At 41.5% G+C, this 17654-nt stretch overlaps 1 protein-coding gene across 5 annotated transcripts in view; it reads left to right on the forward strand.

Moving 5' to 3' along the window:
• BMF (Bcl2 modifying factor) overlaps positions 1–16849 on the forward strand; it is a 31357-nt gene extending 14508 nt beyond the window's left edge. For 3 of the 5 annotated variants that reach the window (XM_072986288.2, XM_072986287.2, XM_072986290.2), the window contains exon 4: positions 743–978. In XM_072986288.2, the coding sequence (XP_072842389.1) occupies positions 743–883 (141 nt within the window). In that variant the 3' untranslated portion in view covers positions 884–978. Of the gene's footprint in view, positions 1–742; positions 979–14096 lie in introns of those variants that run through there. The other 2 variants (XM_020795717.3, XM_072986291.2) reach the window with 1 other exon arrangement.
• Positions 16850–17654: the final 805 nt, after the last annotated feature.

Genomic DNA, 17654 nt, shown 5'->3' on the forward strand with positions numbered 1-17654 from the left:
TAAGAAATAGAGGCAGTTTATTCTTGCCATACAAGAGCTGCATAACTGTCAATAAAATCCAGGAGACCTGACTCCAGCCCCCTGCTCTGGCCTCCAGATCTTGCTGAGATAATGCTTTGGGGCTTCAGGGACATTTATGCTGAAAATGAGCTGTAATTGAGAGCTGTATATATTGACCAATAAAAATTTATGGTAGTGAGGCAAGAAGGGGAGAAACACAAGCTGTTAAATTCTTCCCTGCTTCTGCAGAAGCCTCACTAAGGGAGGCAAACATGTCATATCCTTTCGTAGGTGGACTGGTTGCTACCATGGAGTGAAACCTAGCAGAGCTCTTATTCCACCACTGCACTCCAGGAAACAGGCTGTTCCCGTTCTCTTTGCGTGCCCCTTGGCACACTCTCTTCTAGACACTCGTTTTCCTTCACCCTGATTGCCTTGTGTGATGCAACCCAGGCAATGATGAGAAGCTTTTGAATGGTAGCACAGCAAAAACCCACTGCTGTCTAGAAGGGTCCTCCTTTGAACTTCTTGCAGGTTAGAAATTTTAAAAAAGGGGTCTCGGTGTGTGTATGCGAGAGAGACAGAGAAAGCGCGCAAGAGAGCAGTGTATTTGCTCTGTGGCCAGCACTGTTTAAACCGTTCTCTATATTTAGCGTCTGAGTCACCACAACTGCTGACAACAGACTGAATTAACTGAGACTTTGGTGCTGCACCTGACTGTTGGCCTTTTTAATATTTCTAGCTGAGTGGCAGTGTGGCTTTGTCTAAGGATTTTCTGAGGAGCTTCCACCCCTTTTGTCTTTTAAGTTCTGTGCGACACACAAGCCAGCCGTCCATCTTTTCTGCAGCATCAGGTGAAGAGAAGAGAGATTATTCCTTTTGACTTCACATTTCTCATTGTTCCTTGGTCTCAGAAGGATAGTGTGCATGTATTTGTGTTTTTGCTTAAACTGTAAAATAAATGGTGTGCTAACGGTATGTTTCTTTTTTGGCAATCTCCTTTTGCACCTTTCGTGTATTGAATTCAAGAGCACGTCAGGGAAGAAATTCTGAAGCCTAGAAGAAATCATTAGCACCCAAACTAAGTGTAAGCTGAGTGTCAGCTATCGCAGTTCTGCTGTCGGGACAGTCTGGTCTTTAGCTGGGGGCATTCCTAACAATAATGACATGCTGCCGGGTTGATTCTGACTTAGCGCCTAATCACACCGAAAATTTGGATAATTTCTTTTTCCTCCTTTTAAAAAATATTGATATATTTGTATGTGTAGTCACATGCGCTCTCTCTCTCTCTCTCTCTCTCTCTCTCTCTCTCTCTATATATATATATATATATAGCATGTGACTACACATACAAATATATCAATATTTTTATATATATATAAATATTTATATATATATATATCTCGTTGGGCCCATTCACATGGCTGTCAGTTCAATCGGTACATTTCTTGCTAATTGTACTGGTTCCATAGGGTACACATGCCATCTCAGAAACAGTTCATTTTCCGTCCTGTTTCTGCATCTCTGCTAAAATTTTCTTTTTAAAAAAATCATAAGTGCCTATCACTAAAGCAGCATATACATGCTGTTTTCCTGTTACTTCTCACTATTAGTCAATGTGCCATGTGGTGGATATGTCCAGGGCATGAAAAATCCACTTGTCCACTCATGACGAGTGAAAAAACGCTGCTTGACGAGCCACAGCTCTTTCCATCCCTCCCTCCTTGCCTCCTTACCCTCAATCTGTCTCTCTCTCTCTCTCTGATCCTGCAGTCCTCCGCTCCCCCTTCCCACTGCAAAAGAAAAAGCAGCCCTCTTCCCGCAAGAAGAAAGTTTGAGCGACACAGAGATATATAGCTCTGCAGGATAATGCAGAGTAGTCCCATGCTGGAGAGTATGGAGATTCCCTGCTCCCAATTTCAACCGAATGACCTGGCTCCTTAAGAGGCCAGGCACTTTTGCTTTCAATTTTATTTTTGCTAGAGACATTCAAAAGAAAGGTATTCAAAATACAGTACAAGCTTCGTGACCCCACAGGCATGCAGGTAATAAAGCAACCCAAGTCTGAGGGTATATTTATTTTGCGTTTGTACGCATCGTTATGTAGAAAGTGCCAAGTTTAAATTTAAATTTAAGTTTAAACATAAATTGCAGAGCTATAGTCCAGTCATGCTGACTGCTGAAATTTTTGACTGACTGGTGAGATATTCTAAAATTTTTCAAGCCCTGGATATGTCAGTAGATAAATGTAGAAGTGATGCATTGGTAAACTGTTGTGGAGAAAAAATATAAAAGAGAAAGTAAGCAATTTATCACTAAGCATTTTTTTTTTTAAATTAAAGGGTACAGGTGCAGTGGCCATATCACCCAAAACTCTGACCTGTTCATAAAGTAAATAAATTGACAGCAACGTTCACATGCATTGAAACAGTAAGGACTGAAATGATAGAGATTGGATCATTTTAAAAGGCCATACTGGCTAGGTGGGGGGAAAAACATTTGGCTAGCTGGGCCAAATGAATTGATGTTACTCAAGCAAGAGTGTGAACAGAAATGTATAAAATGATTTACATTGTGGTAGAATCGACCTACTGTAGCCCAGCTTCTTCTGGCACATAAGGTGACTCTTCTGGATTTTTCGAGTACCATCCTTGGAAGTGGTCTATCATTTCTTCTTCAAAAGGCACCCTGGGACTGTACATCTTGGTGAGGCCACACAGTCTGGCTCTTCTCCTTGGAGACACAGTGGGCATCTTCTGACCAAAACTTGGAGATATTCAGTGCATGCAACAAAGGAGTGAAGCTAAATCCATCTCCCTGATGTCTATAACCTAAATGCATGCTTTTGCATTTTTGTTTTGCCTTTATAATTTTTGTATTTGTTATTGATTCTGATATCTGTGTGATGATGGAATATAGAACGTTAGTCTTATTTCAAGTGATGGCACAGAAATGCACTTGTTTATGTGTTTAATTTTGAAAAAACGATCTCTCTAGGAAGTCCTTTGACTTTTGAATGGGTGCCTAGGAAAGGAGCTTGTAATGGGAGAGGATGCAGTTTTTCTTTTGCTTGTTTGCAATATGTTTCTGAAGTGGCTTAAATTGTTTAAGTTAGTTGCCTTTTGAATATCTTTAATTTCATTTAAGTATTATAACTTTTTGCAGTTTTAGTTGTATCAGTTATTTAAACATTTAGTAACCTGTCTATAGATCATACAGTGGAAGAAATGTGGAACATGAAATAAATACATTAGTAATTAGTAATGCTTCCTCTCCCAGCATTAGATTGCTACTCTGTTAAGTTCTCTACTTATAAAATAATTTCTCCTTAACCCTTTCCATATATGTATGTGTGTGTTACTTATACAGTGGTCACCTAGTTTATGCAATACTGCCACAAGATGGCTGCCCGCTTGAAGGTTTTAAAATGAGCCTGGAAAAATTCATGGAGTAGAAGGCCATCAATGGCTACTAGTCACGATAGCTATCACCTCCAGGTAGAATGCCCCCTATGTGTTAGTTGCTTTGAATTGTGAGATGGATGGTGCAGTTGGACTATCTTGAGATCGGTTTCCCATACGTTAACCACTGTTTGAACAGAACGTTGGATGAAGTAGGCCTTTGATCTGATCCAGTATGCCTCTTCTTAGGTTCTATCATTTGAGTCTGCAGGAAGAAGACCACAACCGCTGTTCTGTCATCACCTACTATGTCCCTTTCCTTCCTTTGCTAGCCTCCTTTCCTCTCCTTTTATTCCTTTCTCCTCCTTTTCCTTCATTATCCTTATTTGCTCTGCTTTGCTGGCCTATCTCCCTTCCTTGTTGCTCTTGCAACTGGCTTTACTGGTTTCTGTGCAAAACAGTACCAGCTGGGCAAAGTGTCTACTGCTGTCCTCTCTATACAGCTTGCCAAGCACAAATTACCGGCTATCGTGGGTCTTTAGAGTTTGGCATTGGTGGCCCAGAGGCGTCATAGGAAAAGTAAAGGAACAAGGAGGCCACTTTGGTGGCTTTCCAGCAGCTGAAGGTAGCAAAATAACAATAAAACACAAAATCCAATTTTTAGAAAACCCAAATAAATAACATTGAGAGGTGTTATTGTCAGGTATCTGGGAAGATATCAGGGAGTTTTCCATAGATGCTACATTGACAAGCTAAATTGGCAGAGACAACTGCTACAGGATGTTGAACTCCATCATAGTACTCCTCACCATTGCTAAAAAAATTTGATTGGCAAAGTCAGAGGTGTTGTGAATCCTGTTGTAGGTTGCCGAGGGTGAGGATCAAAAAGAAAGCTGGTTAGCTAAAAACATACACATGTACCTACACTTTTCTGTGACTTTTTGCTTTGGTGTCTAAAATCATACAGGAGACTGGTGAAATACTATCGGTAGGCCCTTTGTTTGTTCTGTTTGTCCTTGGTCCGAAGTTAAGAACAAATATACTGCTTTAAACAGCTTGGAAGGCTTCTGTACTTGTTTTGCTCAGCTTCAAACACTAGCAAAACTCCATTTGACCTAAAGCTGTCAAAGACTGCTAATTTTGTAACAACTGAGTTGAGAGCTAGGAGACTAAAAGTCTAGATCAGGGACACAGAACACTCTTAACTTCCCATATTTCTTGCATATAGATAAAGGAACTAAACAAAATATTTGAATTGCACAAGGCAAGAAAAACCACACCTTGTAGGCCTGGAAAAATGATTGTCTGCAGTTGCCCTTTCATTTTTTACATTACCAAGCAATTGCATGGTTTTAGCATTTCCTTCCAATTTCATGCACTTACTGTATTTTCCATGTACTGTATAAGATACCCCCATGTATAAGACCCCCCCTTTTCTAACCCAGAATTTCTTTCTTCTCAAGAAAGTGCAGAGGGAAGGGAGGAATCAAAGCATTTTGATTCCCCCTCCTTACTTCTGTGTATAAGACAACCCTCAAGGAATCTATCTTACCAAATTTGATTTCAAAATAAAAATGAGAGAAAGTGTGCCATAATGCAAAGGTTTTCTGCGATGGTATCAAGGCCCTGCTAGGGTCACTATAAATTGGTTCTGACTTGATAGCACAGAACACGCACACACATCAAACCAATATTTTCCTTTAGTCTTGTTTTGTATATTTATTGGCAGTATCTTTCAAGGTAATTTTTGTGACTTAAACTGTTACCAGTCACTCTACCCAGGGCCCATTTACTTCTTTCTCCAGCTAAAACATGTTCCTGACTTTCTGTTGCCTTTAGGGAAATGACTGATTTCCATGTTTTACCTAATGTTTAATACATTCTGTGGCAGTATTGCTTGACCTACGTGCCAAATGGATGCAGGTTCTTGGTACTGTGCATGCCATACTTTGTTCTGTACAGTGGTGCCTCGCATTACGACGTTAATTAGTTCCAGCGAAATCGCTGTAGAACGAAAACATTGTAAAGCGAAATTAAAAAGCCCATAGAAATGCATTAAAACCCGATTAATGCCTTCCTATGGGCTTGAAACTCACAGTCCAGCAAAGATCCTCCATAGTGCGGCCATTTTCGTTGCCCGTGCAATGAGGAATCCATCCCAGAAAAGAGCGGGGAGCCATTTTTTTAACCTGCCGGCCATTTTGAAACCGCCGATCAGCTGGCCGAAAATCGTCATTTTGCGAGGATCATCGCAAAGCGAAATTCCCCCATAGGAAACATTGTTTTGCGATCACTTCTGCAATCGCAAAAACTTCATCGTAATGCAATTTCGTCGTTAAACGGGGCGCTCATCTTGCGAGGCACCACTGTATATTATACTCATTGGCTGGTGTTCTGGGTCTTCTTGATTTTCTGCTCCACCTTTCAAGTTCCATTTTAGGCTGTTGGAATAACAGCTTCTGCTCTATTAGATGTTTAGCAGTCAGGCTTGAATTGGCCATAGTAGCTTGGTTTCATATGTATGAAAATGGTTTTACTTTATCTGCAACATCTGTGCCATGAGTGAGGGTTTGTTGTCTTGTGTGAAGTTTTAAGCCTGTTGAGATCTCACTATATCAAATGTCCCAGTTGGTAATGATGTGATGGAAGTAGGCCTTCTTGGATTTAGAACATTGAATGCTAGGTAATAACATTATGTGGATGTATCATCCACCATTATCATTCCCTTCTGTACTTTCTACTTACTTTTCTCCCCTCAAATCTGTAAAATATTTTGCAGAGCTGTTGAATGAAAAAAGACTCTGCATGGGAACACTGCCCAAGAATCAAAGATCTATTATTTTAGATTTCTGGCTTGGATATTTATGATAGTTGTTGGACTGACCATGTTCCAGAATGGAACATGATTTCCTCTTTAATGATGCAGCATGAGATTCAACAGAGTCTGATGAAAGTGGGAATTCCAGTACAATACAGATGGGACAACGACAGTCTGTGACACTTGTTATTCTCAGACCACTTGAAAATATTGAAGATCTATTCTTTTCCCCCCTCTTGTTATTTTAAATTAATATTCCATGTTCTCTGCTTCCCTGAAAAGTTGGGGAATTCCAGCGGGAATCTCAGGTGTTGGTTTCCTTTGGAGGAAAGGTTGTTGAAGGCCTGAGATAAATTGTAATGTCTGGTTTATTGACAAACATACAAGAAAAGTCAAGTGGAGGGAAGTGGCATTGGTTTCCTAGCAGGCATCAGATGCATTACCTCACATCCTCTTCCCCAAAGAGACAAAGGGAGAGGCACTCTGCATCCTAAGCTGCTTCCTGTTGTTTTGCTAATACTGTACTTCCTCTGTGTCTCTTTCTTCCATAAGGTTTGTTTTTTTCACATTATATAGCTTACTGACATCATGCCCATAGATGGATAGCAGAGAGGATGTGCTTTTCAGATTCCAGTGGCCTCCCCATCAGAATCTTCAAGAAGATTTCTCATTGTTCTTGTAACTATTCGCTCCCACTGGAAAAAAAACATCTACCAGTCAGTCTAGGTCAACAGCAAGCAATTTGAAACAAGAAGAGTCAATACCTAAGGGCATCTGGATCATCTCAATGTAATCCCCAATAGGTCGGCGTGTTGATCTGTGTTCAAAGTGTTCTATGACTAGAGATGATTGTCTAATTACAAACAGCCTGATTGATTTCCAGTACATTCTGCTGGTAAAGTTTCACACTTTTGTGGGTACTGTGGCAACAGTAGAATCAAAGATGAATTCAGTTGTTGTGCAGTATGGAAGGGATGAAATTGATACTTTCCAGCTTGCTCTGCATGAAGGTGTAGATAATTTCACCACTAAAACAGCTACTTTGTAAAGAAGACAGTGTTAGACCTATCAGCTCAAGAGTGAGCTGGATTTTAGGTCCCATTAGCCTGTCAGTCAGTGTGATCCATGGTCAGTGAAGATGAGAAGTAAGATCTAAGATCTGGTGGTCCATAGGCATCCAGCCCTTCCCTCTCTCTCTCTCTCTCTCTCTCTCTCTCTCTCTCTCTCTCTCTCTCTCTCTCTCTCTGTGTGTGTGTGTGTGTGTGTGTGTGTGTGTGTGTGTGTGTGTGTACTGCTATTTTCCTTTAAATTCCCATAAGCAGCATCTTATCAGTTAAGTAGTATCAGTTGTTAAGGAGGAAAAAAGTGATGAGTAGTGTATGCCTGCATAATTTCTTCTTAATTTTATCATTTATATGTTGTGTCAGAAAGTACTCTGAGGTACGGCTCTTAAGTTGAACTAATGAAACTTATTGGACCATGTGCAAATCAACCTTGCAGCAATGCACAACTCAACTCTGTTGTATTGTTGTCTTCACTGTGTTAAGAAGTCAAATTATGTGCCAGGGTCATTGGTGCGTCACCCCTTTCCTAACAGAAGTACAATATGCCTCATAAATTTTGTTCCTTTGAAAGAGTGGACCTGTAAGAACAGAAAGCAGTAGCTATTTCAAAGTACTCGTGTATTTCCCCACCTCCCTTATGCAACTATACCTCTTTGGATTACACTGTCATGCTGTATTTCAGCCCACTACCTGGCTCAGCCCCACCTCCGCCCCATGGAACTCAAAATTTTTGGGACCAGACCACTGACTTTCCTCCTCCAGAAGGGTCCTCTCCAAGGCCACACATAGTCCAGGGAAAGGAGATAAACACATCCGATGTTGCTGCAGCCATGCCTGCTAAGCATGTGCATTTGTATGTTTTTTTTTTAGACTCCAAATTTGAGAATTCTTCATTCTGGGAATTCCACCTGCCAGACTCTTAAATGGTGCTGTCCTGGAGAAAGGGGAGGCTGGAATACCTCTTGACCCACATAGAGCCAGCTTGGGTCTAGCTTCCTGTTGGAAAAGGAAGCTATCCTTGATGCTTCCTTGGGACTCAGTGTAAGACACAGTGTAAGAGGAATAAAACTAAATAACGGTCAGCCATACCTAGCACCTGTGGACCTAGCAACGGCCCACAGCAACTCCCTCGCAATTAAATTAAAAGGCGCCTGCTTCATGGGAGGAAAGCGATGACAAACCTAGACAGCATCTTAAAAAGCAGAGAGATCACCTTGCTGACAAAGGTCTGCATAGTCAAAGCTATGGTTTTCCCTGTAGTGATGTATGGAAGTGAGAGCTGGACCATAAAGAAAGCTGATCGCGGAGGAGCCCTGGCCCATGACTTGTGTTTTCTTCAGGCAGATTGTTATTCCAAAGTCTTGGCAGGCCTTGCTAAAGTGATTCATGAGTTGTTGGAGGTCTTCAGCAGAATGGGCAACAACAACTGCATTATCGGCAAAGAGGAAGTCCCACATGCATTTCAGCTGGACTTCAGTCTTCGCTCTCAGTCTAGAGAGATTAAAGAGCTTTCCATCTGATCTAGTCCGGAGATAGACACCTTCTGTTGCAGTTCTAAAAGTGTACTTCAGCATGACAGGCAAAAAGATCCCAAACAGAGTTGGTGTGAGGACCCAGCCCTGTTTCACACCGCTTTGGATGTCAAAGGGATCTGATGTTGAGCCATCAAAAAATACGGTGCCCTTCATTTCCTCATGAAAGGACCTGATGATGTTAAGGATCTTGGGAAGTATTTTATTTTTTCCCCAAAAAATTTAATTTTATTAATTAAAAATCTCTAACATACAAAAAAACCATAAGACACTAAAAGAAGAAGGAAAATAGGAAAAGGATAAAAACGGAGAAGCAAGAAATAAAAGAAAAAAACCCCAGACTACGTAAAAACAACCCTAAACTAACCCCTCTATTGAAGTACTCCCACCCCCCTTTGGAGTCAAATATTCCAGCCTCGTTAGCCCCTCTATTCTCCCCATATAAGTTTGCAGTGTATACTAAATTAGTTCATATGTATATCACAAGTTTCACCCTAAAACTCCTGTCTTCTTCTGGGCCCAGGAATATATTAATCCCCATCTTTGTTTTACATAGTCTCTTGGTTGTTCCCGTAGTGCTTCTGATAGAGTGTCCAACTCTGCCGTGGGAAGTATTTTAAAAAGGCCATCCCTGCTAACCAAACCAAGATCTTTGTAAGATCTATCAAGGCCACAAAGAGTGGCTGTCATTGTTCCCTACTTTTCTCCTGCAACTGTCAGAGGGAAAATACCATGTTAATGGTGGAACTATTAGCTCAAAATCCATACTGTGGTTCTGGATAGACTCTGTCATACACTCCCTTGATGTTACCTCTGCTGCTATCTGTATCTGAGAGCAGAGTTGAAGCCAATAATCGTTAGAACATCTCCTGGCAGTCTGTTGGACTTTGTTACAAGCAATTCAAAGAGCCTGCAAGTTGTACTCACTAGGACAGGCTTTGCATGCTGCAAGAGCTCTCCTCTTTTCCTTGAAGGCTGGCATCAACTCCTCCGAATGGGCTTCGAACCAGTCTGCTGTCCTTTTGCTCTTTTTGCCAAATGTGGTATAAACAGCATTCTTTAAATGTTCCCATCATTCAGGTGCATTTGCAACAGCCGGGCCTGGAAGAGTTTCCTCAAGCGCTTGGTAAATTCCGCCACTTGCTGACTCTGTGTCGAAGCTTCGTATTAAAGAAGGTGTTGCTGACAGAAAGACCATAATAACAGCAAAACTCCAGCTAGCGATGGCCATTTTCATTCATCTTCCCAATGCCAAAGCAGCCTAGATAAGTGGGGCAAGAATTTTGATCAGCACCAACTCTAGTGTTAAAGTCTCAGAGAATAAACAGTGGCTCTCTCTCAGGGATTATTATTATTTTTTGATAGTAGCTGCCAGATCGTCGTAGAATTTGTCTTTGACTTCTGTTGTGGACGACAGTGTTGGTGCATATGCATTAATGAGGGTGATCAGTCCCGCTGATGAATGGAGCTGCAGAAACAGGATACTTTCACTCCCCGCAGTAGGTGGAACAATGGATCTTAGCAGAGTATTTCTGACTGCAAAGCCACCACCATATTCCCTGGTCTTATTCAATGGTTTCCCTTGCCAGAAAAAATGAGAATTTTTTTCTTTGACAGATTCTGAGTCTGGCAATCTCGACTCTTGCAGGGCAGCAACGTCTATCCGCAATCTACTCAGTTCCGTGTTGATGACAGCTGTCTTGTGCATGTTGGTCTTTTTTCTGCAGGTGTTCAGAAAATCCAGGGGTCATTGTCGGAACATTCCAGGTGTCCAACTTTAGGGCAGAAGTTTTCTTCTGATTATTGAATGGTGCAGGGTTATCAATCTGCTTGTCGGCTTTCACCCTAAACCCCATGCCACCCCGTGAGGTTAACAGGCCATGGAGAGGCAGCACCTTACTGGCTGGGGGCTGCCCAGCTTAAGACGAGTGGTAGCTACCTAGTGAGGTGCAATAACCTCTTCCACCGTCGAAAGTAGCCCCTGGTGTCATGCTCTACACCAATCAAGTAAAGACTTACAACCGGTAACTGCTACTTCCTGTGTTGTTTTGACGCTGTACGCAAACCTGGAGTGTTCTCTCCAGAGCACGAAGCCTGAGTAAAATAATATGGAGGATAGACTGTTACCCAAGCAGAAAATCCCCCCTCTCCACGTCACTGAAGTAGTCCAATAGAAAGGCAAGAGCCAATACAACTGGTTCCAGCAACGTTGCCAGAGCTGCGCACAGTCACGAACTGCCTCTGGGACTCCGGCTCCGAATTTTGCCTCGAGGTTAACCCCTAAAGCCTTTTCCATTAGTGGATATAGCCACAAGGCAGTGGAGGTTTGAAATGGTAGTTTTGCTTCTCCTAGATGGGCTGCCTTCCAAGGCTAACGAGCCCCACCTACCCGTGACTTCTCAACTGATTGGTCAGTGAATTAAAAAGAGAGGAAGTCTGATCCTCCCCCTAAAACTTCCCTGGTCCCCCAGATGTATGCACTCCTATTTATCTTTTCTATTTACCAAATTAGAGTCTAAAAAATAAGTTCAGAAACACATGCTTCTGGTAGCCCTTGTTTAAAGCTAAAATCCTGTCCCCTCAAACCATGTGGTCAGGGAGAACAAAGATCAGAGCAAACACACCCTTGCAAGCCTAAAAAGGCCACAAGCCTAGAAAAAAAAACCCACACCAAATAAAATGTCCTCCCAGACAAAGTTCTTCTTCTGCTTCCTCTTCCTTTGCTTCCTCTGCAGGAAAAGGGCTTAAAGGAGGAGGAATTATTTATTTATTATTTATTTATTTGATTTATACCCTGTCTACCTGGCCCACTGGGCCACTCTAGGCGGCTTGACAGCACAGTTAACAGTTAATTACAGTTAACACATTGGTAACAACTTGTGTCCAAGCATTCTGTAGGTAGTAAGATGCAATTTTGTTTACTGAACAATAGAGGCCAAACCTAAAGGCCATGCTTAGTTCTATTTCTGATCAGAGAAAGCTGGACTTCAGATATTAGCCAAGCAGTAAATTGGGGCACTAGTGAAGCAATGATCCAAGTCATACATCATAAGAATCCTACCAGAGGGAGTTGGGGTGAGGCTCTGAGGTTGCACACCTGGGATGTGTGCTGCTGCAATCACAAGGTGCAGATGTCTGGGCCTCCATAATGTTTTGGGTCATTATTGGTCACCATAAAGCAGTCATCCATCTTCTGTCAGTTGGAAACGTTTTTGGGGGAAGAATAGGCCATTGTGAACAAATACAGCATTGCAAAGGAGAAACTAACTGAGGGCATATTATGGGAGGAAAAGCTGGTTTGATAATGTGGGAGGGGGGAGTCCAGGAATTGCCAGAGGCCCTTCATTACAAGAGACAGTTTTGCTGTCTCAAGAAATCATTGCAGCATGGGGAAATAATAAAGCAGGCACCATATTTCAGAAAAATAGAGCTATGAAGAACACTGATAATGGTTTTGAGTCTAGAATAGTCCTTCCACACATGGGCTCATTCCAGTCATGGAAGAGGCTGCCATTAAGCAGGAACTAAGTTGTTTGTTTACTTGCTTGCTAGTGTGTGTGTGTACAGACACACACACTAGCAAGCAAGCAAACAACTTAGTTCCTGCTTAATGGCAGCCTCTTCCATGACTATAAATGTTTATATATATTTTTAATATATTTATATTCTATAAAATTTATATACTATATCCTATAGTATATAAAAACAAGGGCCACATAGGCTCACTGCTGGGAGAGGGGAAGGGATTTCCCTGATTGCCACCCTCCTTTCCCCCAATAGAAGCCTGAGCCATCTCTCCTATTGTTTTGGAGAGTCCTCCCACCTCTGCAAGTAGTGAGAGCCCATATGGTGTCATGATTTGAATCTTGGGTTGGAACTAGGAAATCTGGGCTGTAATCCGCTGAATCATGAAATGTGCCAGGTGACCCGGGGTTGGTTTGTTTGTTTGTTTTATTCGACTTGTATGCCGCCTGTACCCTGCAAGGGTCTCCAGGCGGCTTCCAACATCAATTAAAACAGGTCAGTTGAAACAAACACACTAAAAACCAATACGTACAGTTACATTTGCACTCTGCTATTTATTTATTTAACTGTCCTCCTAACACAGTTCCCAGGGTTGTAGCAAGGGTAATATGGATGATGTGGGGAGATGCTCATGGTGGCCAGGTTATAAAAATAGAAATAAAAATGTTTGTGGGCAGGCTGCAGGGGGTGGGATCAGGAAAGTTACTTCCCCTGAGTAGGATGTCCCGTGAACAGAACTCTGTTCCCTGTTCTCTGGACCCAATCTGATGTCTTCTGGGTGCCTCTGAACAGGCAGCATGTGACTGTCAAAGCAAAGACTGTGTCATTTGCCAAGAGATGAGTGAATGATATTTGTGTCCAAAGGTAGCAAAGTAGAGTTTTAAGCCTCCCCCCCAACCAAACGTCTAAATTTGCTACTTGGTAATGAGACCTGAAATAACCCCTAGGTTCTTCTTGTTTTTGTTTTCAAGTATGTTCTTGCTTAAGGTTTAATTGGCTCCAGTCAGTAGGAAAGGACTCCAGGACTGATTATTTATGGCTTACTGTCAAAAGCAGCTATAAAAAAGGGCAGTATTATCTTGGAGATGCTGGGAAGCAGAGTTGGAGTGGGGGGGGAGAAGTGTGTGCGCCCGAGTACATAGGAGTGTGTTTTCTTGTACTGGATAAAATCAGTTTTGCTGTCTCAGCAGTGTGGTTTAAATTGAAGATTAACCCTTTGACCTTCACAGTGTCAAATCACTTACAGATGGATCACCAGCTACACTTCTCTTCTCTTCTTCCCCTCCCTTCCCTCTCTCCTATGTTTTGAGGGAGAGTGGGGGCAGGCGTTCTCCTTAAGAAAAAAAAGTGGGGGGAAGGAGTTGTTTGTTCTTGCAGCTGGGACTTTGAGTGGCTCAAAAGCCAATCTGATTAAAAACAGCACTTGGCTAAACTTTGCAGAATCTTGCAAAAAGAGAGAGAGAGAGAGAGAGAGAGAGAGAGAGGAAACCTTAATCCTTTTGTGCACAATACATAAAGGGTCTGCTCTTTTCTTTTATAATATTGAAGCTGCAATTATTCCTTGAAAAACTCCCTCCCTGTTTCCCCCCCCTTCTCTCCCTCTTTTTCTTTTAAACATGCTGTACTGCTGGGATTATTGTATCTGTTCTTGAAAATGTAACATGGTTTTTATTGGGATAAGGATAAGTCCTTGGGTTGTGGTTTTCAAACATTTTATATGACTAATCTTGTTTAGACTATTTTCCCCTTTCCACAGCACCAGCAGAACAGAAATCAAGTTTGGTGGCAGATTCTCCTCTTCCTTCACAACATGGCCTTGAACATGGAGGTGAACAGACCCCGCACAGGTCGGAGGTGAGACCTGCCGCACCTCATCTGAGTTCTATCCAGTTTGCTGGGAACACTGAACAAAGCCAGAGCAGAAATTTTTAATGCCACTGGACAAAATGTGAGGTTCCTGGGATAAGAAGGACCCTTGTTGTTCTGCAAAAGACTTGTTTCACAAGGACTTGCTTTCTGTTTTTGTTGGCTTCCTGTCTTCTGATGTGGGGAGCTTTGGTCCAACACTGTGGAAGAAAAATCCTCCTCTGATATGTCTGCTGTTTGCAATCTAAGTGCTTATATAGGAAAGCTTCGGTTTTAGCTAGGAATGGCTGTCCAGCGTTTTGTAACGTTGGCTTCTGGTTATGTTCTAAGGCTGATGAGTTGAAAAGTGGTTTGTGCAACTTCCACAGGAGACACGTGCTTCCTAATGGGAAAGTTTGGAAGTAACTTTCTACTCAGAAAGAACAATGAAATGTATCATAGATTTACATCTGGACAGCTTGTGTTGGATCTCCACAGTTTTTTTCACTGAGAAACTGGTGTCAAGGCCTGAGCATTGATGTAAAGTTTTTGGAACTTACCAAGCCATTGGGGAAGGGGGGTGGGGCGGAAGGGAGACTTGGGTCCCATCCTTCCCCATCTTTTTCCAAAAATAAAATTTGGGAAAAAGTTGAAATAACATGCAATACTTCCTTGTCAAACATGAAATCCTTTTATTACTTTAAGACTGTTATTCTGTGGTCCCTAGGGGCCATCTCAGGAGTCATCAGATTATTAGGATCTCCCTCTCTAGTTGCTTGGAAAGAAGTCCACCTTTGATAGGGGCACTTAATTTCTTGAGCCTCTCGAATATAGTGGCACTCCACAGCCTGTTGCCCTTTGGTCAGAAATGCCACATTGGAAATGGCAAAAAGAAAGTGTTCTACAAGTATTTCATAGGCATTCTGGGAGAGACTATGGACTTACAAAACTGTCCCATGCCTCTTACACCAAAAAGGGACAGAACTACAACAATTTGGGAATTGGTGTCCTTCATTTCTCTCCCTCTGGCATCAATTATAGAGGAAAAAGGTTTTTTTAGAAATGAAAAGTGAAATGAAATGGCCAAACAGATGGAAAAAAGAAAGGGAGGTTGGTTGGTAGACACACCTATCTACATACCTTCCTTTCACCTTGTCTGAAAAAGCCAACAGACCATTGAAAAAGACAGGTTCTCCGCCTCTTTTCCTTCTTGTATTTTTAAAGCTGGCGGACAAAATTATACAGTGATGGTATATTTATACCATGTTAACTAGAACCTTAATTTTGTTCAAGCCATCATTTCAAATACCTCTAAGGTAAGAAATTAAGGTGCTTATTACTCCGTCTAATTCACTTCAGTTAGAGAAAATAGGAGTAAACTAAAAATTATAGTGATGGAATGTAGAAATCAGAAACTTATTATCAAGAGTAAAATAGAGTGGCCTTGATCCAGAGAAACATGAAACTAGTTCTGCAGCCTCTGGAGGGGTGGGCGGGGGATTCAGCCTTGTGGCAAGCAAGGAGCAAGAATCAGAAGGTCTGTACAGGGCAACATTTTGCCATAGCTGCAAATTGAAAAATTGAAGTCTTTCTGTATTCTGCAACATTTAGCAGAACTTCCCAACATCTAAAAGTGTTCTTTAGTAATCCAGCGCATCTTAATTGCAATTATATAATCACTAAATTATTTTCTTTTATATCTTAAAATAGATCTAAGTTTTTTTTTAAAAGTCAGGACTAGACAGTACATGCATTATTTTAAATCACCTTTTTTCATTCATTGTTACAAAAGTGAAAATATTTCCTAATAGTTTTTAAAATTCAAATTTCCTCCAAATTTGTGATTTTTCAATTTCTGATGTTGGAAAGGAAAGGAGAATTTTCTCCCTTGAGCTTTATCTCCCGATACACATTCCCTACTCCGTATCTCTAGTGTAAATTTCCCACTTCTTCTGATGAAACCCAACTTGACAGAAAAAGCAATGTTAGATTATTTTTCAGCATCTTTGTTCAGTCAATAGCATGATATTCTAAACCCTGGGCTGGCTTCAGGATTTGCTTTCCATTAATAGAAGCACTCTTTCAATCCATAAAACATTTCCATGTCAGTGCTGCAACAGTGAAGGATATGTTTGCCCATTTCTTCTTCTCCCTATGGACCCCTTTTTGCCAGCTGTAAACTTACAGTTGGGGGGTGGGATGTCCTGCAGTTGGCAAAATATGTCCTCTACCTTCCTTTTTGTCAATCAGAGCATCCTGAGTTGAAATTTGCTCAGGAAGTGCTTCTGTGGGCCCATTCCTCCTCTTTTCTTCTCACTGTAATAGTCTTCTTGAGGGATTATAATTGTCCATCCAAACTTAAAACAAGACTGCTTTGGAAGTTTGAATGTGACAACGAACATTTTCCAACTGTTGTGGGTGGCCAGTTTTGGGGCTTCAGCTGTATCAGTTCATTCATACACCACTCCCTTAAAGTGAGCCCCTGTCAGTATAGGCAATGAACAGGATTGTACGACCTGTGACATGACCTGTAGAGTTGGGGAGTGTGGGGGAACTGCCCTAATTTATTTATTTTTCTTTTTCTTTGAAGTGAACTGCCTATCAGTTTTGCTTTGGGTAGCATGTTCTAGAGCAATAAAAGTAATTCTTACCCAACAAAAAGCAGATGTGGTGTCCAAAGTCCAGTTTGTCCCCACTGCTTACTAATAACTGGAGGCCGGAAGGAATACACATTGGCCTAACAGAAAAGCAATGTCATGAGTATTTTTAGTCCATATATCCAGGTCCTCACCTTGAAGAACAAGGACACAGTCACTAGCCCTGTCTTTTCTGTTGTATTCATGTCATGAGGCTTCACCATACTCTTAAGTATCAAAATAGTATGAAATATGCATGGAGTCTTCTCTATAGAAGTAGACTTCTTGCATGAGATGCCACCTGGATCCCATCTCCAAGACTCTAGAACCTGACAATAGGGACGCAACCAGGTGGGAGACTGAGTGTACCTCTGCCTCCCATATACTGTTCTTATTGCATGAGGACCAGAATGCCTGTATGTGGCTCTTGTTGATTCCTAGAACTATATAGCTCAGATTATTGGAGCAAGGTGGAACAGTAAACTCGGAGAGGGGAAAATATATGTATCTTCCATCCATACTTCCAAGGAGATAATTGAGTCAGTTTGTTACGGCAAAAGCAATTAAAAGTCTTGGGACACCTTAAACTTTTCTAAATTGTAAACCCTTTACAGTCCACTTCTTTGGCTTTTGTAGATTGTAGCTCACTGTTTCATCTGAAGAAGTCAGCCACAATCCAGAGAAATTTATACCAGGAAGCTTGTTTGTCTTTAAGATGCCACAAGATGTCTCACTCAATTAATATGGATATATTTTAAAAATCCCATAGGTGGGCAATAATACCATTATGAGAATTCACAGTGATTCCACAATGGTGAACAAACTTTAGAGAT

Source organism: Pogona vitticeps, chromosome 1 (genome assembly GCF_051106095.1).
Source record: "Pogona vitticeps strain Pit_001003342236 chromosome 1, PviZW2.1, whole genome shotgun sequence".
In the NCBI taxonomy this organism is placed as follows: domain Eukaryota; kingdom Metazoa; phylum Chordata; class Lepidosauria; order Squamata; family Agamidae; genus Pogona; species Pogona vitticeps.